The 27420-nt window shown below is 39.1% G+C and overlaps 1 protein-coding gene across 5 annotated transcripts in view; it reads right to left on the bottom strand.

The window, feature by feature from the left end:
• AKAP10 (A-kinase anchoring protein 10) overlaps positions 1-27420 on the bottom strand; it is an 86860-nt gene that overhangs the window by 11389 nt on the left and 48051 nt on the right. For all 5 annotated transcript variants that reach the window (XR_004621832.1, XR_004621833.1, XM_011227025.2 and 2 more), the window contains 6 exons: positions 26420-26564; positions 23971-24144; positions 18945-19054; positions 16234-16316; positions 8583-8635; positions 7830-7925 (listed from right to left, as the gene is read on the bottom strand). Coding sequence is in view for 3 of the 5 variants with exons in the window: in XM_011227025.2 (XP_011225327.2) it covers positions 7830-7925; positions 8583-8635; positions 16234-16316; positions 18945-19054; positions 23971-24144; positions 26420-26564 (661 nt within the window). In the remaining 2 variants the exon portion in view is untranslated. The remainder of the gene's footprint in view (positions 1-7829; positions 7926-8582; positions 8636-16233; positions 16317-18944; positions 19055-23970; positions 24145-26419; positions 26565-27420) is intronic.

Genomic DNA, 27420 nt, shown 5'->3' with positions numbered 1-27420 from the left:
CATTACAGATTGAGAAGGGAACCAACACTTAGTGTTTACTACATACCAGCACTTCTGACAGTCAGCATCTGACTACAATCTTGAGGTAAAATGCTATAATCATCTTCATTTACATATGAATGAACGGAAGCTTTAAAAAGGTCAAGCAAGTCATCCTAAGGTTACATAACAAGGACTGGCACCCAGATCTGCTTTTATCGTTCCGCAATAGATAGAACAAAATATCTACTCTTTGACAGAGTAATTCCGCTTCTAGGAATTAAGCATAGAGCATACTCATAAGAGAGGGCAAAGATTTATATACACACACATTCATTAAAGTATTGTTTGTAACAGGGAAAAACCCAAAATAACTTAGATGACAATCCATAGGGGATTCATTGAATCAGGACAGGCGTAACACAAAATACTCTACCACCTTCAGAGCACCTAACACCAGGTTCCCGAGGCGGAGACCCCTTTACTCGCAACACTGGGGAGGAAACAAACACCCCGGGAGACAAGCTCCTTGGGACATATACACATGAAACAATTCAGAAATGCTATAAGGTAGTTTATGTTAAATGCCAAGTACATTCTACAGACAAGCATAAAGTAGGCCATTCAAAGCAGAGAGGCTTCAACACAGGCTAGAGAGGCTGGGTCTTCTTTCATGAAGTAGGATGTGCTATGTTCAAATAATCACGGAATGAGTATCAGAAGGGGATCTTAGGAGACTATCTTGTCCAATTTCTCCGATCCACTGATGAGGAAATAAGACTTGGAAACGTAAAGTAACTTTCAAAAGGTCACATATGTTCACTAAAAGTGGAATGAACAAGTTCTGTTTAGCCTAGCACTTTTTCCACACCAGGACACCGCCGATCCCTAAGGACAGGCAGGACAGGTATCTTAGTGAGCCAAAGAGAAGGGCTAGCAAGCTTAAAAAACAAAATACAGCAAAATATATCTGTATATCCTAAAAATAAAAAGCACATCATAATAAAATCTGAACACACAACTCAAATGAAAAGCCTTAAGTTTAAATACCTGCTTTCTAAAATGGTGCCTAAAAGGACATTTTCATATTGGTTTTTTTTTTTTTAAAGATTTTATTTATTTATTTGATAGAGATAGAGACAGCCAGCGAGAGAAGGAACACAAGCAGGGGGAGTGGGAGAGGAAGAAGCAGGCTCATAGCAGAGGAGCCCGATGTGGGGCTATCCCATAACGCCGGGATCACGCCCTGAGCCGAAGGCAGGCGCCCAACCGCTGTGCCACCCAGGCGCCCCGACATTTTCATATTGTTAAACATTTGATCCTCAAAGATAATGGGGAATCACAACTTCATAAACCTTTATCTTGCTCTTTGCTATTTTAGGTTTGTCTGAGCCAGTGAGGATAAATATAGATAAAGATTATCACCCTTACACAGAAAAGAGGATAGAATCTGCAAAAGTGAACAGAGCTTTGGTGTGAATCAGCTCAGTGCAGAGTTCAAAATTAAACCAAGCTCTGGTAATGACAGTTCTCAGAGTAAACAGCTGGCGAAGAAAGGGGGATGCTGGGCCGTAATATACGTGCCAGCCCTCCGAACTACTGTGGGTTATGTGGGATGTCATCTGAACATATTTAATTCCGATTCCCAATTTTTGCTAATGTAAATAACAGAGGAGTAGTTTAATGCCTTCAGAAGGAACATGAGCAGAAATTCTCCAACTGCATGAAGTCTCTGTGAATCAACTCAAGTTAGAGAAAGTAAAACTGCTAAAGAAACTGGGAACATCTGGCTTGAAGAGAGGACTGGGTGTGTGGGGGGTGGTACGCTATGTGGCGGCCCTCAACTTTCCGCAGGCTACCTGCGTGGCTCACACACACAGCAGGAACCAGCTGGTGAAGCTATACAGAAACAGAGTATTAGCTTGTGGATATTCTGGATACAACTCTTTTCTCAGAAAGCTGTTTTGCAAAGATCATCTCCCAGTCTATAGCTCGCCTTTTCATTTTCTTTACAGGGTCTTTTGACAAGCACAAGTTTCTACTTTTGATAAAGATCAATTTATCGGTTTTTCTCCTTTATGGCTCATGCTTAGTTTGATCTAAGAAATCTTGCCTAACCCAAAATCACAAAGATTTTCTCCTACGAGTTTTAGTTTTAGCTCTGACATTTAGGTCTATGATCCATTTTGAGCTGATTCTGTATGTGCAATAAGGAAGGGGGTTCATTTTCCTCCCATATATGTATCTAGTTGTTCCAGTACTGCAAACTACAAAGACTTTCTTTTTTAGTATTGAATTACCTTGGCAGATATGTAAAAAATCAATTGACTTCATATATTTGGGTCTACTTCTGTACTCTCTTCGCGCTAATATCACTCTGCCCTGATCATGCAGCTTTATAATAAATGTGTCCACGTACTGTTAGTCTTCCAATTTTCTTCCCCCTCCCGCACGTTTGTTTGTATTTTTTTGTTATTCTAGTTACTTTAAATCTTCCAATAAATTTTAAAATCATCTTGTCAATTTCTACAAAAAACCCTGCTGGCATTTTTACTGTGATTGTACTGAACCTATCAGTAATCTTGGATAATCTTGTACAGCATGGAGAGCAGAGGCAATACTGTATCACATATCTGAAAGCTGCTGAGAGAGTAGATCTGAGAAGTTCTCATCACAAAAAAAATTTGCGATGACCATTTGCAACGTATATAAATATCAAATCCTTATGCTGTATACCTGAAACTAACATAATGTTATATGTCAGTTATACCTCAATCATTATCACCACCACTATCATCATCCTGGGGAGAAATGGCACCTTAACAACACTGAGTCTCTTGATTCACAAACATGATTTGTTTTTATTTAAATCTTAATTCTGCTCAGTTGTACTTTATATTGTACAAATCTGACATTTTGTTAAATATATTCTTGGAATTTTATGTTTTGGGAAGCCACTGTAGATTGTATCCTTTTTAAAATTTCAATTTCTGTTAATTGCTAGTATATAGAAATGTACTTCACTTTTGTATATTAACCTTATATTCTTTTGCATTGCTAAACTTAGTTCAAATGCTTTTTTGTAGATTCCTGAAGATACTACCGTCCAACAGACCTTTCTGTGACAATGGAAATGTTCTGCGTTGTGCATACGTGGCTAGTCACTACCATACTGGATAAAGCAGCCTCAGGAATGTTTACGTAAGTGATGAGGTCTTCTGCAAAGAAAACTAGTTTTACTCCTTCCATTACAATTTATAGGCCTTTTTTTCTTTGCCTTTTAGGATTTCCAGCGCAAGTATCCTTGCCTTCTTCCTAAAATCATGCAGTCTTTCCCCATTACATATGATTTTAGCTGTGAGTTTTATCAGGTTGAGGGGGTTCTGTTCTGTTCCCAGTTTCCTGAGAGTTTTATCATCAATGGTTGAATTTTGTCAAATTCTCTTTCTGCATCTATTGAGATGATCATGTATTTTTCTTTTCATGATAACAGCAACTGATATTTTCCTTAAAAAAAAAAAAAAGATTTTATTTATTTATTTATTCCAGAAAGAAAAGAGAGAGAGTGAGCGAGCATGACTGGGCTCAAGAACAGAGGGAGAGGGACAAGCAGACTCCATGCTGAGTGCAAAGTTTGACTCGGGGCTTGATCCCAGGACCCTGAGATCATGACCTGAGCTCAAATCAAGAGTTGGACGTTTAAACGACTGAGCCACCCAGGCACCCCAGCAACTGATTTTCAAATATCAAAGCAAACCTGCTTTCCTGGGATAACCCCACTTGTCATGATGTACTATCCTTTTTATACACTGATGATTGGTTTTCTCGTATTTATTTATTTACTTATTCATTTGAAAGCTCGAGTAGGGGGAGGGGCAGGAGAGGGAGCGACAGAATCTCAAGCAGACTCCCTGCTGAGTGCAGAGCCTGATGCAGGACTCAATCTCATGACCCTGAGCTGAAAACAAGAGTTGGACACAACCAACAGAGCCACCTAGGTGCCCCTTCTTGTATTTTTGCTAAGGATTTTGAGTGTATGTTTAAGAGAGACACTAGCCTGTAGTTTTCTTTTCTTGTAATGTCTTTGTCTGGCGTTAAGGTAATGCTAACCTCATACGATGCGTTGGGAAATACTACCTCCTCTTCAATTTTCTGGAACTTTGTCTAGAAATAGTATTATTTCCTCTTTAAATTCCATCTGGGCCTGGAGTTTTCTTTATGGGAAAGAAACTGACTTTCTCTCTCCCACCTCCCAATTTTATTGTTACGACTGACATAACAATGTATAAGTTTAAGGTGTATAATGTGATAGATATACATATATATTGTGAAATGACTATCACAGTAAGATTAATACCTCTATCACCTCACATAAATACCTTTTTAAAAAACAGTAAGAATACTTACAATCTATTCCATTAGCAACTTTCAAGTATATAATACAATATTGTTAACTACAGTCACCACGCTGTACATTAATCTCTAGAACTAATTCACCTCATAACTGGAAGTTTGTACCCTCTGATCAGCATCTCTTTATTGCTCCTAACCCCCAGTCCCTGGTAACTACTATTTTACTGTTTCTGTGAGTTCGACTTTTTTAGATTGCACATGTAAGTGAGGTCATACCGTATTTGTCTATGTCAGACTTATTACACTCAGCGTAATGTCCTCAAGGTCCATCCATATTGTCACAAATGACAGGATTTCATTTTTTTTATGGTTCAATTTTCTTGATTCATTCAACTGTCAGTGCCACTTGGGTTATTTCTATGTAACGCCTGGCTATTATAAATTATGCAATGAACATGGGATATAGGTATCTTTTTGAGGCAATAATTTCATTTTCTTCAAATATATACCCAGAAGTGGGATTGCTAGATCTATACGGTAGTTCTATTTTTAATTCTTTGAGGAATCTCCACACGGCTGTACCAATTTACATTTCCACCAGCAGTGAGCAAGGGTTCCTTTTTCTTACATCCTCGTCAACACTTGTTATTGCTTGTCTTTTTTTTTTTTTTTTTTAAAGATTTTATTTATTTATTTGACAGAGATAGAGACAGCCAGCGAGGAGAGGGAACACAAGCAGGGGGAGTGGGAGAGGAAGAAGCAGGCTCATAACGGAGGAGCCATGTGGGGCTCGATCCCACAACGCTGGGATCACGCCCTGAGCCGAAGGCAGACGCTTAACCACTGTGCCACCCAGGTGCCCCTATTGCTTGTCTTTTTGATAGCAGTTATCCTAACAGGTGTAAGGTGACACCTCACTGTGGTTATGATTTGCACTTCCCTAATGGTTCGTGATATTAAGCATCTTTTCATGTACCTTTTGGCCATTTGTATGTCTTTGGGAAAATGTCTTTCCAGGTTCTTTGCCCATTTTTTAATTTGAAATTTTTTTTCTGCTATTGAGGTCCGTATATATTTTGCATATTAATTCCTCAAATTCAATTTAATAGATACAGTATTATTCAGGTTACCTATTTCTTCTTGAGTGAGCTCTGGTAATTTATATATTTGAAGAAATTTCTCCATCTCATTCAAGCTGTTGAATTTATTAGCATAAAGTTGTTCACAATAGTCAACTATTATCATTCTAATAACTTTAGGATCTGTAGTGATGTCCCCTCTTTCAATCCTGGTATTAGTAATTCGTATCTAATCTCTTCTCCCCTACCCCCAGTCAGTCTTGTTAGAGGTTTATCAATTTAATTGGTCTTTTAAAGAGCCAGCTTTTGATTTTTCTCTATTATCTATGTAATTGATATTCACCTTTTTTTTTTTTAAAGCCCAACATAGGGCTTAAACTCATGACCCTGAGATCAAGACCTGAGCTGAGATTGAGTTGGATGCTTAACTAAGTCACCCAAGTAGCCCCATATTCACTTTTATCTTTAATATTTCCTTTTTTCTTCTTCCTTTGGGTTTAATCATTTCCTAGTTTAAGATAGAAGACTGAAAACTTTTTTTTTTGTCTAATATAAACATTTAATGCTATAAATTTCCTTCTAAGGACTGCTTTAGCAGTATTCCACAGTACTGTAAACATTTTCATTCAGTCCATAATATTTTCTAACTTCCGTTCTGATTTCTTCTTTGACCAATGGAAGACTAAGAAGTATGCTATTTAATTTCCAAATACTTGGGGGATTTTCCACACATCCTTCTGCAACTGACTTCTTGATTAGTTCCTTTTTGGTAAGAAAATAGACTGATTTCAATCCTTATAATTTATTGAAACTTGTTTTATGGCCCAGAATATGGTATATCTTGATAAATGTTCTATGTGTTGGCCAAGAGAACGTGTACCCTGCTGCTGCTGAACGCACTGTTCTATAAATGTCCCCTAGGTCAAGCTGTTCGACAGTGTTGTTCTATCCATTACTGACACAGGGCTGCTGCAATCTCTAACTGTTGGAGATTTCGACAGCCATTATGGATTTGTGTATCCTCCCTGTAGTTCTATCAGTTTTAGCTTTATGCGTTTTCAAGCTGTTATCGGATGCACACACATTTAGGATTCTTGATGTCTTCTTGATGAACTGACTTTTTTGTCATATAAAATGTCCTTTTTTTTGCCTGGTAATATTCCTTGTTTTGAAGTTTTACTCTGACCTGTGCTAATACAGGCAGTCCAAATTACTTTTGATAATGTCTGTGTGGTATATCTTCTCCATCCTTTTACTTTTGGCCTATGTCTTCATATTTAAAGTGGGCTTCTTACAGAGAGCATCTAAGTAGGTTCTGCCATTATCTATGTAATCAGACAATCTCTGTTTTAACTAGACTATTCAGACCATTTATATTTAATGTGGCGATTAATATGATTTCATTTAAAACTACTATCTTGTTATTTGTCTTTCATTTGTCCCACAGGATTCTTTCTTCTCTTTCCCCCCTTTTCTTGAGTTCTTCTGTATTCAGTATTTTTTTAGGGTGTGGAAAATAGAAAAATCTATTTTTCTATAGATTGCATTTTCTCCTGACTGTGGGTCAAGTCTCTCTGCTTCCTTGCATACCCAGTAATGCAGTGGATGGCAGACACTGTTGTTTTTATACTGTTGAGTGCTGAACTTCATTGTGTTCCTTTAAAGAGGGTTGGCCTTTGCTCTGGCATGCAGTTGTTACTTACAGAGCTTGATCCATTCAAAAGCTGCTTTCAAGGTTGGTTAAAGTACTTTATTCTAGGGTTTAGCTCCAGTAGTAAGGCATAATGTTTCTGAGGACACTATCCAATGTCTTATACATTATAAGATCTATCCACACTGGTCAGTAGGGGTGTGACCTATTCCTAACCCCATGTTTCAGGAATGGCTCAGTCTACTAATTTCTGGTAGTTTTTTCCCTCTCCATGGGAATTTTCACCCAATACATGTATAGATCAGTATTTGGCCAAGGACTTCAAGGGACCTCTCATAAGGAGATAAACTCTGGAGCTTTCTTTCTGTGAAGCTCCTTTTCTGGTATACTGCTCTATGACTTCTAGCCACCTTGGGCTATCCATACTTTGATTTCTGACTCCTTAATTCAGCAACACTATGAACTCTGTTAGGCTCTCCCCTCCCTGCACTTTGAAAATTGCTTCTGGGCAGTGAGCAAGGGATCAAGTCAATGTTACCCTTCTTTCGAGGATTACAGACCTCTACTGCCTATTGTCCAGTATCTGGAAATAGTTGTTTCATTTAGTTTGTTAGTTACCCAGTTGTTCACGATGAGAGGTCAGTTTCTAGAGCAGCTAATCCTTCAAAGGCAGAAGAATCATTTTCCTTATGTCCTTTTTTATTTTTATATATCTGGACTCAAATTCTTTCCAGTTTTATACAAGCTAGATCAGAAGTCATCCATACCTTTGTAGACTTCTCTAAAGGTTGATCATATTGTGCCTGTTGCATAACATCACTGACTATCATTTTAGCAATCTTCCAAGCTAGCTCTTCTTGGGCCTAAAAAAAAAAAAAACAAACAACAACAGAAAAAACCCAATTCAAACTGTTGATAATGGTTATTCATTAGAAAAATCAAGACTTACATTATCAGTGCTCTCAACACAATTATATATGCATATCATGTCCACTTCTTTGGATAAGCAGCACATTCCACATCTGAATGGACCTGGACCACGCTCTGGCTACTCTACATTAACGTGCTGTTCATTCACTGTCTTCTACGGTCAGCTACTGGGTATCCAACATCATGACTATTTTCATGTTAGATGATCAAAACAAAAATTTTTCTTTTTCCACTCACTTCTCTCAATGTACTTAACTAGTCAAAAAGCAAGCCTCTTCTGAAAACTGACAGTGAGGAAGGAAACATCTGAGCTTTTTGTTTCTACTGATGCCTGCTGGTTGATGAAAACCTGAAGGCATGGGTATTTTTCAGTGGCCAGAGTCTCTGAACCAAAGATCCTGCACTGCCCCCATGAGGCAACTGTCAGATGCTAAAAAGGGCCCACCCTTTCTTGTTACATCCTGGATAAAGGAGCAACGTGCCACGTGCCGCTTAAACACAGGAACTAAAGAAAGAGAAAACCTGAAACCTTACTTACACAAGGTGCCACTTATAAACAGGAATTTCTTTACAGTAAAAGTAGAATTTACCTCGTCAGTATTTCCTTGCACCCATTTCTTCATAGCTTGTGAGAACATGGATCCTGGTAAACAAAACCAAAACTGAATGTAGATTTCATACACAATTTTACATTTAAAAAGTGCTCTTATTCAAAAGCTACTTCCAGAAATGGATATTCTTTTTTTGCACAATCTCGTCTAAAATGTTAAGGAATATTAACCATTAATCGAAACTGATTATCTCCATTAACAAGTATTTAACTTGCAAACACCATGGTTCAAAAGACTCTGAAAGGCTGTTTCAGAGTTCTGGACTTTTCCTTCTATTCTCCTTTATCATCTAGGGTGAGATTTTCAGCAAACATTAAGCAAGCAGAAGAAAACTGACCAGGATTTGGTCTTAGATTAAGAATCTAGCAATACATCAGGAGATATCAATCTACTTGCTATATATCCAAACTTTTCAGACCAGCTCCTATACAAAAGGGTTTCCAGTAGAGATTACATTGTTACATGCTCGATCTCTGTTCTGTATGAATTAACTGGGTAAGAGCAGAGTTTCATTTTATTTTTTTTTAAAGATTTATTTATTTATTTGACAGAGAGACAGCCAGCGAGAGAGGGAACACAAGCAGGGGGAATGGGAGAGGAAGAAGCAGGCTCACAGCAGAGGAGCCTGATGTGGGGCTTGGTCCCAGAATGCCGGGATCATGCCCTGAGCCGAAGGCAGACGCTTAACGACTGCGCTACCCAGGCGCCCCAAGAGTAGAGTTTTAAATAGCCATGGTGTGTCTGAGCTACGGCACACCTCAGTCTCCTAGGAGATACACAAAAGCCTATCCACATCTGCACTCAGGTGCTGAGGAATCCCCAAGACATAGGCTAGTCACTTCTTCCGTGAATGGAATACATAGCTTATCTTTTTTTTTTTAATTTTATTTATTCATTCAACAGAGAGAGAGACAGCCAGCAAGAGAGGGAACACAGGCAGGAGGAGCGGGAGAGGAAGAAGCAGGCTCCCAGCGGAGGAGCCTGATGTGGGGCTCGATCCCAGAACAGCGGGATCACCCTTCGCCCTGAGCCGAAGGCAGACGCTTAACGACTGAGCCACCCAGGCGCCCCTACATAGCTTATCCTTTCATTAACACAGATAGGCTCCTGTCCTAACTCTGCTTTAAATCAAATGGTTGGTAGATTATTTCTTAGGCAAGATCCTGATTAATTCGATGACTGGATTAGAACTAAAAGTAGCACTCATGAAAAAGTACAAAACCTGGATCCATTTCCTTAATAATTTTCAGTATTAGCTAAAAGTCTGAATATTGGTCTAGTTAAACTTTATGGCCAAGCAGTCAACAGGGGCCACAACATTACGTGTTCTGCCTAAAGCTGCAAATGGCTGTTGAATTGCCCAATTGCTGCTCCCTCTTCAGACTCATCCAAAGAGTCACACTGTTGACACTCTCCTACTTGCTTATGCTCTCTCTCTTTTCCTTTTTAATACCCATATGCCTGACTCCTTTCTGTGGATTCCTTCCACCTTTAATATAGAACTTCTCCAGGACCCCATTCCCAGGCTTTTTCTCTCCTTCAACATATTTTCTTTGGAGTATCTCATCCCCTCCTGTGACTTTACCTTCAAAATGCAAATAATGAAAAAACCTGTCCTTGGGTGTTAAATTCATACTTACAAATTGTCCTAAGTTATCTCAAACTTAATGTGTTCCAAACTGAGCTCGTTTGTTCTTTCCTACCTACTCTTTTCTCTTATGTCTTCTATCTCAGAAATTAATTTAATCCTCTATTAAAAATCCGCATCATAAATTTTCACCCAGAGAACCACCTTCCTCATTTGCCCTCTATATGAAATCTGTCACCAAATTCCACCTTGAATGCAGTCTCTTGAATTCCCCTTTGGAAGTCTTAGAAATCTGACCTAATTCCTGCTACCATTATCCACCTTCAAATCCTCTTCTTCTTCTATCTACATTACTAGCTAATCCTGCTACCCGACTGGTTTCTCTGATACCAATTCATTCCTCTATCAGTGCCAGAAAAATGCATCTAGTTGGTACTCTGCTAACACTGGGGGCACACCTGGCTGGCACCGTCGGTGGAGTGTGTGCTCTTGATCTGCGGGCTGTAAGCTCGAGCCCCACGTTGGGTGTAGAGATTACTTAAAGATAAAATCTAGGGGCGCCTGGGTGGCTCAGTCAGTGAAGCGTCTGCCTTTGGCTCAGGTCAGGATTCCAGGGTCCTGGGACCCAGTACCGATTCTGGCTCCCTGCTCAGCAGGGAGCCTGCTTCTCCCTCTCCCCCTCTGTCTCTGTCCCCCTCCTCACGCTTTCACTTGCAGGTTCTGTCTATATAAATAAACAAATAATGTAAAAAAAAAAAAAAAAAAAAAGAATCCCCGATGCTTACACAACAGGAACACGCCAGGGCTTTCACAATGTACAATTTCATCTCCCACCACGGCATCCAGGCACTAGCATTGCCACTACAGAGACCACATGCTCACGTATTTTACAATTCCTTGTTATACTTTCTCCTAGAGGATTTGAATGCAACTTTGTTCTTTTAAAGATTTATTTTAGAGAGCGAGAGCATGCGTACACATGCACAAGAGCCGGGGGCTGGGGGTGGGAGAGGGAGAGACAGAATCTCTAGCGGATTCCCCGCTGAGCGCGGAGCTGGACCCGGGGCTTGAACTCATGACCCTGAGATCATGACCTGAGCTGAAATCAAGAGCTGGACGCTTAATCAACTGAGCCACCCAGGTGCCCCTGAATGTAACTTTTAAAATTACTTTGCTTGCCTTGAAAGCAAAGTTCTCATACTCTCAGAAGACTCTGAGATATACTCTTCTCAAAACTCAACCCTTTCCTCTGTACTCTGTACCCTTTCCTCTGTACAAACTGAAGCTATAGGCTAATAAATGATGAACATTCTTGCAGCTATCCTCAGCGAGGAAGGAGAGGAAGTGGAGCCGAACTGTCCCAACAGTGTTCTGAGCCAAAGGCCCGAGATTGCTACTGATCTGCTCTGGGATCCCAAACAAGTTATAATCTCCCAGAACCTCAAATGCTTCATCGGCAGAATAAAGAGGGAGTACACACACAGGCTGCTAAGAAATCTCCATTACTTGGGGTCTGAGAAGGCTTGAGAGTAGGGTTCTGTGAGTATCCTCAGAATAATACTCTGGGTAAGTCTGTGTCAGTTTGAAAAAATAATACTCTTCTTAAATTAAATAAATATGATCCATAATCTTACCACCTACATAATCTCTGCAGAAATCCCCCCAGATTAATTAATTAAATCAACAAGTAATTAATGAATGCTTATCATGTGGCAGGCATAATTTTAGAATCAGGGAATACGGTGCCAAATAAGATAGACAAAATCCCAGCTCTCAGAGTGGTGATATTACACTCAAGGAAGAGAAATAGACTATAAACGAGTATGCAAATAAATGAGTAAGATAACATCAGACAGTGGTAAGAAAATAAAAAGGTGGTATGTTAGTGGTACAGACGAGTTGAGTTCATGTGGGCTGGGAAGTCCTCTCTGAAGAGAGAATACTTGCCATGAGAAAGAGCTCATGAAAGACATGGCAGGGGGAACAGTAAATGGAGAGGCCCTAACAGAGAGGGGACCTCAAAAAAAGAACAAAGGAGATTCCAGTTAGATCCTAGTCCATCAAGAGGAGAGTGGTTCAAGGCAAAGTTGTAGAGGCAGGCAGGGAACATTCGTAGGTGACGGCAAAGATGCGATCCAAAGCTATGGGAGAAGAGATGGGTGGGTTATTAAGCAGTGAAGCATGAAGGATAAGAAAATTCAAAAAGTAGAGGAAAAGGGTATAATGAAAAGTAGAAGGCATCTCCCTCTTCTCATCCGTCAACTATGTTACATGTTTTGGGTATCCTTTCAGGAAAAAAAAAAGAATATGAATATATATGTATATATATTCATATTCCTCTAAAAATATCACACACAAGATCACCTATGATGTATTGCAATCCAAAGGTTTAACTCAAATCAACACTTTACGTACAAATCCCAGTTTACAAGAAACACAGGTAAGAAAGGAATAAACTGGGGGCGCCTGGGTGGCACAGCGGTTAAGCGTCTGCCTTCGGCTCAGGGCGTGATCCCGCCATTATGGGATCTGCTTCTTCCTCTCCCACTCCCCCTGCTTGTGTTCCCTCTCTCGCTGGCTGTCTCTATCTCTGTCGAATAAATAAATAAAATCTTAAAAAAAAAAAAAAGGAATAAACTGAATAGTACAACCAGGAAAATCCAGGTTGGGCATTTTATAGAATAACTAGCATAACAGGCTTGCGAAGCCAGGGTCATAAAAGAGGGACTAAACTAGATTAAAATAAACTCAGAGTACACCTTCTTATTTGTATCCTTAGGATATAGCATTGTCTCTGGCCTTCTGAGTAAATGAATCAAATCTGCTGGCTCCTGCATTAGGTCATTTACTTACCACAAAAATACATGACTTACAGACACGTCTGGACAGCTAAAGGAAGCACTGAGATATATGGATGCACTTACTCAAACTGCAGAAATTACTATTAATTGCTTTATGTTACATTAATAATGCAAGTAACTTGATGGATGAGCCTGCTGGTAGATGATATAATCCTACTGCCTCTACCTTCCAACACAACCCAAGTCTGACCGTTCTTCCACGACCTAAATCACAACTGCCACCATCATCCTCTCCTTAGACCACGGCAAGAACGTTGTTTCCCTGCTTCTCCTCTTAAACCCCTACACTCTATTTTCCAAACAGCCGCCAAAGCCACACCTTTAAAACATGAATCACATCCTGGGAACCCCTGCTCCAACTTCCAACTTCCTACCATGGTCTGTGAGAGCCCCCCCAACCTTACTCGCCTCCTCTGCTCATCCCTCTGCTCACTCTTCAGCCACACTGGTCTTGCTGCTGCTTGATCATGCTGGGCTCTTAAACTTCAGGGTTTGCCTTTTGCCTTCTGCCAAGAACCTCTTCCTGCAGATCTTGCCAGGCTTACTCCCCCATTTTGCTCAGGTCTCTACTAAAAATGCAACTTCCTCAGTGAGACCTTTCCTGACAACCATTTTCTTTTTTAAGTAGGCTTCACGCTCAGCATGGAGCCCAGTGCGGGGCTTGAACTCACAAACCTGAGGATCGAGACCTGAGCTGAGATCAAGAGTCAGACGCTTAATTGACTGAGTCACCCAGGCGCTCCTCCAGACAACCACTTTTATTTTTTTCTTTTACAGATTTTATGTGTTTGTTTATTTTAGGGAGAGAGAACGTGAGCAGGGGGAGGGGGAGAGGGAGAGAGAAAGAGAATCTCAAACAGACTCCATACTGAGTGCAGAGCCTGTTGTGGGGCTTGATCTCCCGACCCTGAGATCATGAACTGTGTCAAAATCAGGAGTTGGACACTCAACCAAACGAGCCCCCCAGGCACCCCTGACCACCACTTTTAAAACAGAACTCCCCACTATTCTTATGTTTATATATATAAACACACACACACACACACACACACACACACGGTATTCTATTCACTCTCTCCTCCACTATAATGTGAGCTCCACAAGGGCTGGAAATTTCATTTTCTTTTCAGAATCTAGAACCGTAAATGCACAGGGCAGGCACTGATATTTTAGAATGAATGAATAAATGAATAATATGAAGAGACTGAATAAACCGAAAGAGCAGAGGCAGTGTTTGGCAAAAGTTTCTTGTATATCTTTAGCTACTAACTCCATATCTTAATTCCTGTGTGTGTGTGTGTGTGTGTGTATGTGTATAAAAACCCCGCAAACACCCAACACCTATCCTCTAGAGCAACAGCACTTCTTTATGAGATGTCAGAGGAGTAAGACCAGCTTTTTTTTTTTTTTTAAGATTTTAATTATTTATTTGACAGAGAGAGAGAGAGTCAGCGAGAGAGGGAACACAGCAGGGGGAGTGGGAGGGGAAGAAGCAGGCTCCCAGCAGAGGAGCCTGACGTGGGGCTCGATCCCAGAGCCCCGGGAGCATGCCCTGAGCCGAAGGCAGACGCTTAACGACTGCGCCACCTAGGCGCCCCCAAGACCGGCTTTTTAAAAAGTTAATGAGCTCAGAGATTCCTTAATACTGGAGATGCCATGATCCTCACGGACAGAAGCCACCTGAGGACGGTGTAGAGCCCTTCCTGGCCGCTACCCCACAGAGGCTGTCTAGCACTTCCTCTGCTCCAAGGCTGCCCGTAACCGCTTCCTCCTATTCATGCTTTACCCAATAAAAGATGCTACTAGACTCTAAGTTTCTTAATGGCAGGATCTGTATCTTCTAACCCGCCCAGTGGATAGGAGTGCACAGAGGCACTAAAACATTTACTGAACGAACTGTGTAGACTTCTTTCAGTCTTTAAACTTTTCCTGACCACATACTTTAGACTTCTTTGGCAAAAGAGGAAATAAAATCAATTATTTAAATAAACTAATAAGGTGAAATGGGTAACAGGCCCTTTTTTGGTCTAAATTTTTTCAACAATTGTTCTATTTTTTGCTTACTCTGTCGATGTATATCTGATCCAAAAGTAGAACGCTCATAACATCAGGTGGTATGATTCATTACTCAAGCAACAGTTGCATTAAAAAATAAACATCATATGGGGCACCTGGCTGGCTCAGTCGGTAGAGGAGCACACGACTCTTGATCTTGGGGTCATGAGTTTGAACCCACGTAGAGTTCATGTAAAAAAACTTTTTAACAAATACACATAATAGGAATGCAGTCCTATTAAATTTAATAGGAAGATTAACAACAGCTCTTAATTTTAAACGCACTTATCAAAATAGAACATTTTTCCTTTTTAAAAAGTTTTTAAAAAATTATTTATTTATTCTAGAGAGAGGGAGAGAGAGAGGGAGCACCCATGCACACAAGTGGGGGGGAGGGGCAGAAGGACAGGGAGAAGCAGACTCCTTGCTGAGCAGGGAACCCTACGTGAGGCTTGATGCCAGGACCCTGAGATCATGACCTGAGCCAAAGGCAGATGCTTCACGGACTGAGCCATCCAGGCACTCCTGGAGCATTTTCTTCTTACAAAAATTAGTATCTTTTACTCAAGACAATACTGTCAATTCAATCACACTGAAAAATTTCTAGATCCCAACTGAATGGATCCACATTGGTTTCCAAAATCTTCCTGTGTAGACCAACTGTTTGGAAGTTGAGATCAGTCACAAATAATGTTCTTGTCAAAAAAAAGACTTTTATGTTTAACTCTTGCAGTTGACTGAGCACTCTCCTGACAAAGGATCTGAATTTCAACCTATGAATATTTTCCACAAATATTTCATAATAACTTCTAGCAAATTAGAGGAAATTTAATGAACTAAAGGGTCTCAAGACAAACATTAAGTCCAGCCTGGATTGGGTATTCACCATCTTTAATAGAAAGGTGACATTCTTTCGTAAATATGTGCTTTCTGTAATGGTTAAAGCAAGCTGACTCACTTTTATTCAGAGATGCAACTACATGTAGCCCTTGGGCTCAGTTGTGATATAAACCCAAGTGAGAGATAAGACAGTTACTTCATAAAATAGATCTTAAGTGATCCTTCACTTACAGTCAATGACTGATGTGAGTGAAGGCTTAACACGGAGTAGAAAAACACCACAAACCTTTTGATTTCTTTACATCAGGTTCAGGCTCAGATTCTCGGATGAATTGCCCCAAGTCACTTACTCTTCCAAATGTCATCTTCCTAAATAAGTACAAAAAGAAGAACATGATTTCTAACAATCAATATTAAATTAAGGAAAGAAAAATTAAAAAAAAAAAAGGAAAAAAGAATTCCATTCTTAAGCATCTCATCTAAATCTAGAAGCTAGAAATACAATTTATAGCTAGCTCATGTTATTCAAAGCAAAGCTTATTTCAAATAGAGCTGTCCCCCAAAGAAAGCAAAATAATCTTTAATTCAGTGTAATTCCATTCAAATCCCAAAAAGGTTTATGAAACATGATGGGTGAAGAGATGGCTCACAATACTAAAATTTCTACAGAAGAGGAAAGGTGTAAGAATAGTCGAGATAATTCTGTAAAAGAGATAAAAAGGTAGGAACCTGCCCTAGATCAAAATGTGTATTACAAAGTACAGTAATTATATATAATTATACATGCTATAAAGCTATAACAATATAAAAGTTAAAAGGCAAAGAACACAGTTAAAGATCTTATTTAACAGACATCACATCAATAATGAATATTAAAAAACATACAGAATCCCAAAAAGTCACTAAGAAATCATCCAACAGAAAAACGTAAAAAGGAGACGAATACTCAACTCATGGAAGAAAAACCTGTTAACCAACAAAATGCCGAAAGAAGTTGAATGTTGTGAGCAGGAGTCCAGTTGGTTAAAAAAAATTAAAGTCTGCTACTTGGTGTAAGGAAGTAAATAAAAGGAAGTCTTTTGCTATTCTGTGTATAACTGCAAACAACTTAAATACTCAATATTTCATAATCTGTGAAAAACTGTAAACAACTTAAATACTCAATACCAAAAGGGCCAAACAGTGGCCACACTTATGAGCTATAATTAATATTATATATAGAATGCTATAACATAGTTAAAATGAGGTAAATCTGTATAGACTAACAAAGAGAAATCTACAAAACTCACTGTGAATGAAAGCACAAGATACTGAATAGAGTGTGATATCAATTACATAAAAATAAGCAAACAAAAATACATACTATAATGTAACAGTGACTATCCTGAGTAGGAAGGGGAGAGAAAGCACTGGCGTGTGACCAATTTAACCTGTACAAGAGATTCATGTCTTTGTAATTAAAAGGTAGAAGAAGAAACTCTGTGATGCCTACATATTATTTCACTTCGGGCACAGTGGGTCTTATTTTAGGGCTACTGTTCACAGTAAGTCTTCATTTCACATGTGGTTGCAATACACCAACGGATACAAATTTGTCTGCCTTCAGAAAAATTTCAGGAAGATGCCAAAACCAGAAAGCTAAAACAAACACTGAAAACTATCTTTAAAGATGAAGAAAAGTCATTATTTTCCCTTTTCTGATCCATTTTATACATTATCTGTTAAAATATATTTATTTTACATACACGAAAAACTTAACAGAAGTCAAACATCTTGCAATTGACAGACTAAGCAAGGTTTTAAGTAAATGAACCAACAATTCCCTAATGAATATAGTCTTTGGTAATTAAATCATGTAGGCTTATTGTCCATCATTTCCTAAAAGAAGCGCTAAAGATTACAACACTGCCTCAGCTGAAGTGTGCTTTTTGAAGACAATGTAGTCAAAACAGCCCTTTATTTACTTTCCAGTGCTTTCCAGGATTCCTTGGTCTCCCAAGTATCACTGTTACTTTCTGACAAAATCAACTGAACATGTTGAAATCCCTTTTTCATGGTGCTGCCAGGGCTGGGGTTGGGGTAAGGTAATCAAGAATTTACACAGATTTATAGGCTCGTCAAGCCATCTTTGGGGAAGAGGAAGCGATTTTATGATTTGATCTGTGGTAAAGGTTGGTTAAGTGGCATATGCTATGAACTGATGTCTTTTTGTTATAGGATAAAATAAACACCCAATTCCTAAATACAAAGAAATAATTTTATTCTGGTTTCAAGTATTAGCTATACAGTCCATAATAAATGATGCTGGCATCTTTGTACTTTGTTTTTATTTTTCTTTTTAAGATAGAGACTTTGAAATAGCTAACATGTGAACCAAATGAAATATGGGAAGAGATACAGCCTAACACATATCATATAAACATGATACTCACCAGCCTTGTACAGTGCGGTGGAATGACGACGGGAATGGTATTCACGGAGGTTTACTAGATACCTGGCAAGGTTCTGAATGCTTTTTACGTACCCCTAAACAACCCAATGAAGTGGAGATGAAAAAACTAAGACACAGAGGTTAAGAAGTTTGCCAGTAAGGGGCTAAGCCAAGATTAAAACCGAGGAAGGTGCTGCCTAGTTTCCACTCTTAACGGTGGTCTACTCTATACTATATATAAAAGTGCTGGGTATAGAACAGTAGATTAGAAACGATTTTTTTTTAAAAGATTTTTTTATTTATTTATTCGACAGAGATAGAGACAGCCAGCGAGAGGGAACACAAGCAGGGGGAGTGGGAGAGGAAGAAGCAGGCTCATAGCGGAGGAGCCTGATGTGGGGCTCGATCCCGTAACACTGGGATCACGCCCTGAGCCGCCGAAGGCAGACGCTTAACCGCTGTGCCACCCAGGCGCCCCTAGAAACGATTTTTAAATTTCAAGTTAAAAAATAAAAGATGCAAAATTCAGCAGGCTTGTAAAAGTTTGAGACCCTAGTTGGGCTTACCCGGCGTACGTCCGCTGATACAGAGATTCTGGATCCAGACTCGCAGCATCCACAATTATCGCTTCGTCAAAATTTTTCAGAATTTTAACACTGGCTTTTTTCATACTGGACTACAACAGAAATTGTAAAATTAATAGTATGTTATTCGGGAATCAAACAGTGCCAGGTTTGGATTATGACAGATTTGTACAAAATCTTCAGTATTTGAAATACATGTAATTCTCACTCAAGCTCATCATTATAGAGATGCTGAACAGCAATGATTCTGAAATGTTACCTCGAAATACAATCACAGGAGGAAAGCACGGTATTACAATGTATAACATATGTATTTAATGCCAAATCTGTTTGTTTTCTTAATGATCTAAGTTCCAACAAACATGCTATCTTCACAGGCATTACATTCCCAAATGTACAAGACTCCCACCCACCCATACATATATAGCTTAGCTAACTTTTTTTTTTTTTAAAGATTTCATTTATTTATTCAACAGAGACAGAAACAGCCAGCGAGAGAGGGAACACGAGCAGGGGGAGTGGGAGAGGAAGAAGCAGGCTCATAGTGGAGAAGCCTGATGTGGGGCTCGATCCCGTAACGCCGGGATCACGCCCTGAGCTGAAGGCAGATGCCCAACCGCTGTGCCACCCAGGCGCCCCCTAGCTTAGCTAACTTTTACAAATAAACAAATACTTTTGACTTTCAGCGAGGCTATGTTACAAAGGAGAAGCTAAAGAAAACTTTCTAAAATGACCAGCTAGATGAGTGCAGTAAGTTCCCCATCCAGCATGTCAACTCCCACTCCTCATCCCACAAAAAAAGCAAGTAAGAATTGGTATTTCTATGAAATACCACAGCCATGGTTTTCCCGGATATTCCATCTCTAAAAATTCAATTACAGACAGACTCAGTTCCACAAAATGACTGATATACAAGATTATTACTCATTGTAGCATTGTTTAACAAAAGAAGGGAAAGTGCTTAATATCCATGACTAAGATATAGGTTAAATTAATAAAATAAAAATTGAACAGACACTTATAGAACACACTCTACAGTGTGGGGGAGGGGTTCTTTTTATGTGCCAAGAAGGGTAAATAATTAAAAAGAAAGAGGCACCGGGGTGCCTGGTTGGCTCAGTTGGCTAAGTGTCTGCCTTTGGCTCAGATCAGGTCCTGCATTGGGTTCCCTGCTTAGCGGGGAAGTCTACTTCTCCCTCTGCCTCTCCCCCCTGGCTTGTGCTCTCTCTCGCTCATTCTCTTTCTCTCAAATAAATCAAAATTAAAAAAAAAAAAAAAAGTATCCACAAGAAAACTATTAGAGTTAACAAATGAATTTCATAAAGTTCCAAGGTATAAGATCAACACAAATGTTTATTTCTATGCATTACCAATGAAAAATAAGAAAATGAAATTAAGAAAATAATTCTATTTATAATAGCATCAAAAGCAATAAAAAATTCAGGAAAAAAATGTCCCAAGAAGATATAAGACTTGTACACTGAGGCCCACAAAACCATGATGAAAGAAATTAAAGACAGCTTAAATAAATGGGATGACATCCCATGTTCATGGACTGGAAGAAGACTTAATATTGTTAAAATGGCAATACATCCCAAAGGAATCTACAGATTCAATGTAAACCCAATCCGAAACTTCATATGGAATTGCAAGGGACCCAGAATAGGCAAAAGAATCTTACAATTAAAAATAAAGTTGAAGGACACATAGTTCCTGATTTCAAAACTTGCAAAGCTGTAGTAATCAAAACAATGTAGTACTGGCATAAGATACACGCAGATCAATGTAGTAGAACTGAGAGTCCAGAAATAAACCAGTATGTCTAAGGTCAAATTTTTGACAAAGATGCCAAGATCACTCAATGGTAAAAGAAGAGTTCTGTCAATAAATGGTTCTGGGACAACTAGATATCCACATGTAAAAAAACAGTTGGCCCTTACCTCACACAACATGCAAAACTAACTCAAAATGGATCAAAGGCCTAAAACTCTTAGAAGAAAACACAGGTAGGCATGGGGAGTGACTGCTTAATGTTCCATTTTCGAGGTTTCCATCTGGGGGAATGAAAAAGTCTGGAACCAGATAGTGGCAATGGCTGCACAACTCTGTGAATATACTAAATTCACTATTCAGTGAACATCACTGAATTAGACACTTAATAACATTTAACTTTATGTTAGCTGAATTTTCCCTCAATTTTAAAAAAACTGTATTTCTATATGCTTACGATGAAAATATAAGAAAAAAATTCCCTTTATAATAGTATCAAAAAGAGTAAAATATTTAGAATAAACTTAAATATAAAACTGATACTTGAAAACTACAAAATGTAAGAAATTAAAGAAGATCTGAATACTTGAAAGGCATCCTATGTTCATGGGTCAGAACATTTAATATTGTTAAGATGGCAATTCGTCCCAAATTGATCCACGCAAGCAATGCACTCCCTATCAGAATCCTGGCTGGCGTCTGCGTAGAAGTTGATAAACTGATCCTTGAATGCATCTGAAAACTCAAGGGACCTCAAATAGTCAAAACAATCTTGAAAAAGAAGAACTAAGTTGGAAGACTCTCCCTTCCTTCCTGATTTCAAAACCTGCTACCCAAGCAAAGGCAATTAAGACAGAGTTAAACAGTTATCATCTGAAATAACAATTCTGCTTCTAGGTATATACATAAGAGAAATGAAAACCTATATCCACACAAAAACTTGGACAGCAGCATTATTCATAATAACCAAAAGGGAGAAATAACCCAAATGTCCATCAACTGAAGGATAAACGAAATGTGGTATCTGTGTAAAATGGAATACTATTTGGCCATAAAAAGGAATAAAGTTCTGGGGTGCGTGGGTGGCTCAGTCAGTTGAGCGTCAAGACTTTTGATTTTGGCTCGGGTTGTGATCCCGGGGTCTTGGGATCGGGCCCTGCGTCCGGCTCCTGGCTCTGTGGGGAGTCTGCTTTTCCCTCTCCCTCTGCCTCTCCCCTTGGCTCATGCTGTCTCTCTAATAAATGAATAACTTCTTTTTTTTTTTTTTAAAGATTTTATTTATTTATTCAACAGAGATAGAGACAGCCAGCCAGAGAGGGAACACAAGCAAGCGGGAGTGGGAGAGGAAGAAGCAGGCTCACAGCGGAGGAGCCCGATGTGGGGCTCGATCCCATAACGCCGGGATCACGCCCTGAGCTGAAGGCAGACGCTTAACCGCTGTGCCACCCAGGCGCCCCTAATAAATGAATAACTTCTTTTTAAAAAAACCAACAACGAAAACAAACAAACAAAAAAGGAATACAGTTCTGATACATGCTAAGCATGGATGAACCCTGAAAAGAGAACTAAGTGAAAGAAACCTGTTGCAAAAGACCCCATATCACATGGTTCCAATTACATGAAATGTCCAGAACAGGCAAATCTATACAGACAGAAAGTAGATCAGTAGTAGCCTAGGGCTGGAGGAACTGGGGGACTTGGGGGGAATTACTTAAAGGACACAGGATTTCTTTCTTAGGTGAAAAACCAATTGGCTTTGGTGACAGTTAAGCAACTCTACGAATATACTAAAACTACTAAATTATACAACATAAACGGGTGAATTGTATAGTATGTGAATTATCTCTCAATAAAGCTATACCAAAAAATGAAAGGAAGAAAAAAGAGTATATACAGAATGATTTCAATTATATAACTGAATAGGTAACACAAACCTATACCATCAAAAGTTAGGATAGTAGCTTTCCTGGACAGTGACTAGAAGGGGGCACAAGAGGGTTTATGACATAGGGGTAAGGTTATGTTTGTTTCTTGAGCTGGATGCTGGATACACGGATCAAATCTGTTTATGAAAATTCTTCAAGCTACATAGAGTTATGATATATTGAGTTTTCTGTATATATATTACACTTCAACCAAAAGTGTAAAAATATATTTTAAAGTCAGCACCTAGACCTCTGAAGTGCTTAAATAACAAAACATTCTAGCCTGTATCAGAACACAAAATGGCAACCACATTCAGCAGATCACCTGCTACGCAACCTAAACAGGAGGAAAACGTGTTGAGGAGAGCCCTGTTGCTGGTAAGAAATAGTACTGTCGTGTAAATTAAGAAACTTTATCCAAGGCCCTGTATCAAAAAATCTGCAGTGTTATTTATGTGTCAACAGTGTGATGAGAAAATACTTATGCTCCATTATGGTGAAGAACACTAGACAGGGAATGTGTTCTGGCTCCACACTTACTGTGCGATTTTAATAAAATTAGTTAACTTCTTAATACCTTCCTAGATCTCTCTTGGGGACAAACCATTTCACCCAATTGTGGGGAGAATCACTGAAGGTTTGATGCATGAAAGCACTCTAAAAAAAACCCAAAAAGATTAAGGAAATACAGTGTCCCTACAGTTCAAAATGGAACCAAAAGCTCTTCGGTGAAATAAAATATTAAGAAAGGATGATTAAGAATTATGCTAGGGGTCCCTGGATGGCACAGTCGGTTATCTCCGACTCTTGGTTTCAGCTCAGGTCGAGATCTCAGGGAAGCGAGATCAAGCCTGCTCTGCTCCGTGTGGAGTCTGCTTGGGGTTCTCTCTCCCCCTCTCTCTGCCCCTCCCTCTCATGCTCACGAGGTCTCTCTCTAAAATAAGTAAATCTTAAAAAAAGAAAGAATTATTCTATAAAAAAAGCATCCCAAATGTAGTTACTAAAATTTCCCGAATAACTGCACAAAGAGTTCTTCGGAGGCTATAAATGTACGTCGTATTATTTGATTACTGAAGGCAACAGCTGGAGTGTCAGGCAGAAAAGTGGCCTGAATGAAACAGCACACCACCTTACGACATAATATACTGTTAAACACTACAGATATTTGTGTTAAAACACAGAGTAAGTAGGCAAATTTTATTTTCTTCGTTTCTTCTAACAACACAAACTTCCAAACAGAATCTGCTACTGGTATGTGAAGGGAAGGATGTGTACCCCTTTCTCCCGATTGTCAGAGGCGAACTGATCAGTACCTGAGAAGCCGAGCTGTCGGAACCACCTGGGTGAGAGTCATCAGGAGGACCGAGGGAGCCGTGAGCCGTCAGTGACACATTTCCTCCCAGAAACTCATCCCCTCGAACCGAATGGATGAGATCATTCAAATACTTATAATAAAGATTGCTGGACAAGAAACCAGGCAAAAAGACCTGGAAGAGAGGACAAGCATTATTTTAAAGGTGAAATCAAATACAATTAAAATCTTCTTTGAAAGCAAAATTTTATGCACAATTCTACCAGCTAGCACAAATGATTTTGCTTCTCCTTGTTATACTCCAGGTATTACCCCCTTCATGTACAGTTTACATTGTGACTAAAATTATGACTACAATTTATAGGTGTGTCCCCCAGGAGCTTACCATAAAACTATTACATAGACTTGATATTTAGATTTTTTAGTGACCAGAAAACATGCTGCAAGGGAATCTAATCTGAAACTAGATTTTTCTGGTTATAAATATTAAAGTCTTAGTGTATATATTGATTTTTTTTTTTTTTTTTTTTTTTTTTTTTTTTTTTTTTTACTTCTGAAATGATTTCCTTAAGTTAAATTACCAGGTATGTGATTACTGAGTTAAATGGGGTGAACCTGTTAGCTTTGATATGAATAGCCAATTCACTCTTCAGAAGGATGTTGTCAATTTGTACCACTGGCAGTATATCAAGGTATCTGCTTTGACATAGGCTTTCCAATACTGGATTGTGTTTTTCCAAATCATTGTTAAGTGAGTGCCTAATGATACATGGATGTTTTTATTTACCTTTAAAAATTATTAATGATGTGCAATAAGTTCCCATGTTTATTACTGGCATTTCCTACTACCAACTTTCCCTTCACAGCAGTTAGCATTATGACTGTAAACACTCTGTGTTTAACGTGTGCCCTCTTTATAGACAGAGCTCCAGGAGGGCAGAAGCCACATTTCTTCTGTTTACCACCAAAACACCAATGCCTAGCACAGAAATTCTCAAAGTACTGATGAACAAATCATCCGTGTCTTTTTCTCATCTATCTACTTGACAGTATTAAAATTAGTGTAAGTTCTTTACATATACACATTGTATAAGAAATATTTAAACATCCTTTTTTTTTTTTTTAAAGATTTTATTTATTTATTTAACAGAGATAGAGACAGCCAGCGAGAGAGGGAACACAAGCAGTTTGAGTGGGAGAGGAAGAAGCAGGCTCATAGCGGAAGAGCCTGATGTAGGGCTCGATCCCATAATGCAGGGATCACACCCTGAGCTGAAGGCAGATGCTTAACGACTGCGCCACCCAGGCGCCCCATAAACATTCTGTTTTTCTCTGTATTTTCATTTTCTTTTTTATCCAGAAAGTTTAATTTCTTTATATGATACAGATTTGGAACTTTTCCTAATTTTAGATCAGAAAGATTTTAATTTTTTTAAAAAAGATTTTATTTATTTATTCAACAGAAATAGAGACAGCCAGCGAGAGAGGGAACACAAGCAGGGGGAGTGGGAGAGGACGAAGTAGGCTCGCGCCACCCAGGCGCCCCATGGGGCTCAATCCCATAACGCCGGGATCACGCCCTGAGCCGAAGGCAGACGCTTAACCGCTGTGCCACCCAGGCGCCCCAGAAAGATTTTAATTTTAATCATGAAAATTTTTTTATCCCTGGGCAACAGCTGATACTCTATTCACCTTACCAAGAGCTTTTTAATGATCTGATTTTTATATGTAACTCTTCCATGTTCCTGAAATTCAGTTTTTATGCGCGGTATTATTTAACAGTGCTTACTTAATCCTTTTCCACCTAGATACACATGACATATATAAGCCTCATAACCTCATGGGCTTATCCTGGGCTCTGTGCAATTCCTGGTAAAATCTGCTCTAGTTCATTAGAAGAATAAGTCATTCACAGATTCTAACACCTTACTATTAATGAGCTATTAGTGATCCCCTGCAAGTTATGATACATAAAACTAGTGTTCTAACCCTGTTGACACATACTGATGAAATATTTGGATCATTTTAAGCTAATTTTGTCCAATACTGCTATCTATTTTTGAAAACTTAATAATAACAGTAGTAATAATAGTCATTAACATTTTTTTAATGCTTACTATGTGTTGGACGCAATGTTAATAATAAGAACTTTATACATCTTACCTCATTTTTATCCTTAAAATAGCTTTTAGGTACGCATCCATGTTATCTCCATTTTAGAGATGTAAAAAATGGCATTAGAGAATTTCAATAACCGCCCGAGGTCACTCAGCCTACAAAGGCTAACCTAACAGATACCAAGTCAGACTCAAAGCCTCTGCTCTGAATCACTACGCTCCACTGCTTCAATTTTCCAGTTTTGTTACATTCGGTTTTTTTCCATGTTATGTTTTCCGGGTTTCACCAGTAAAAACTTCTTGCAGTTTAATATTTTTGAAGTTCTTGGTTACCTTCTCCATGGTTGTCCAGGCCTGACGTAATGGAGTTGTGAAACAGTTAGGGAGTGGCCCACCTTCCCTGCAGATATTGGACTCAATTTCTAATCGTACAACATCATCAAATCCAAGAGGATGTGTGGCTTGGAGGGAGAAGTACCTACGGTACAAAGAGAGCCAAAATCAAACCAAATTTCCTAGCTAGTATAAGCAACTTTTGGCACCTACTCTTCTACGAGGCTGCTTGATTCAGCCTGCAGACCTAGGACTCGAGAGCTGGCTCCTAAGGGCCATGCTGCAACCTTCATTCCCACAGCCCCAAGGTATCTGAGTCAACTTGCTACATTCCTATCTCCTTCCATCTTCCTTAGTCCTTAAGATTGCTGAGGGTCAGGCTACAAGTGAGACAAAGAAATCAATCAATCGCACGTATTTAATGGGCACCTATTCTCTGTTCAGCATTTGGGAGACAGAAATGGACTTAAAAGAAGGCAAGACACAATTCTCTCCCCGGAAAGAGAGCAGAAAAGATCTCTGCATCGGACACAATGAGAACACACCACTCTAACTATGAGGTACAGGTACTATACATGCCGGAATTCAAACTACAACAGCGCCGAGGGTGAAGTACATGGATCTCATGTCTTTGCATAGAATAACAGGACTTGATGAAGACTGGGTGTAGAAAGGAAAAGGAGTCATCAATGCTACCTTAAAGATTTCTAACTTCATAAGATATAATGCAAAATTAGTGTTTTGGTAGGTGGATTATAAACTGGATACCAAAAAAAGGAGTATTAAAAGCAAAAAAAAAATATATGTATGTTTTCTTCCAAGCATTCTAGGGACTTCTAAATCTTGTCTATGATACAAATACAGAAAGACTAATCAGTTATGACTGTGATGATACATACATAACATATAAAAACAAACAGGGATGCGGGGCCTGGGTGGCTCAGTCGGTTGAGCATCTGACTCGATTTTGGCTCAGGTCATGATCTCAGGGTCGTGGGATG

Source organism: Ailuropoda melanoleuca, chromosome 17, assembly GCF_002007445.2.
Source record: "Ailuropoda melanoleuca isolate Jingjing chromosome 17, ASM200744v2, whole genome shotgun sequence".
Classification (NCBI taxonomy): domain Eukaryota; kingdom Metazoa; phylum Chordata; class Mammalia; order Carnivora; family Ursidae; genus Ailuropoda; species Ailuropoda melanoleuca.
The sequence above is the reverse complement of the archived record's forward strand: the minus strand, read 5'-3'. Positions and strand labels throughout refer to the sequence as shown.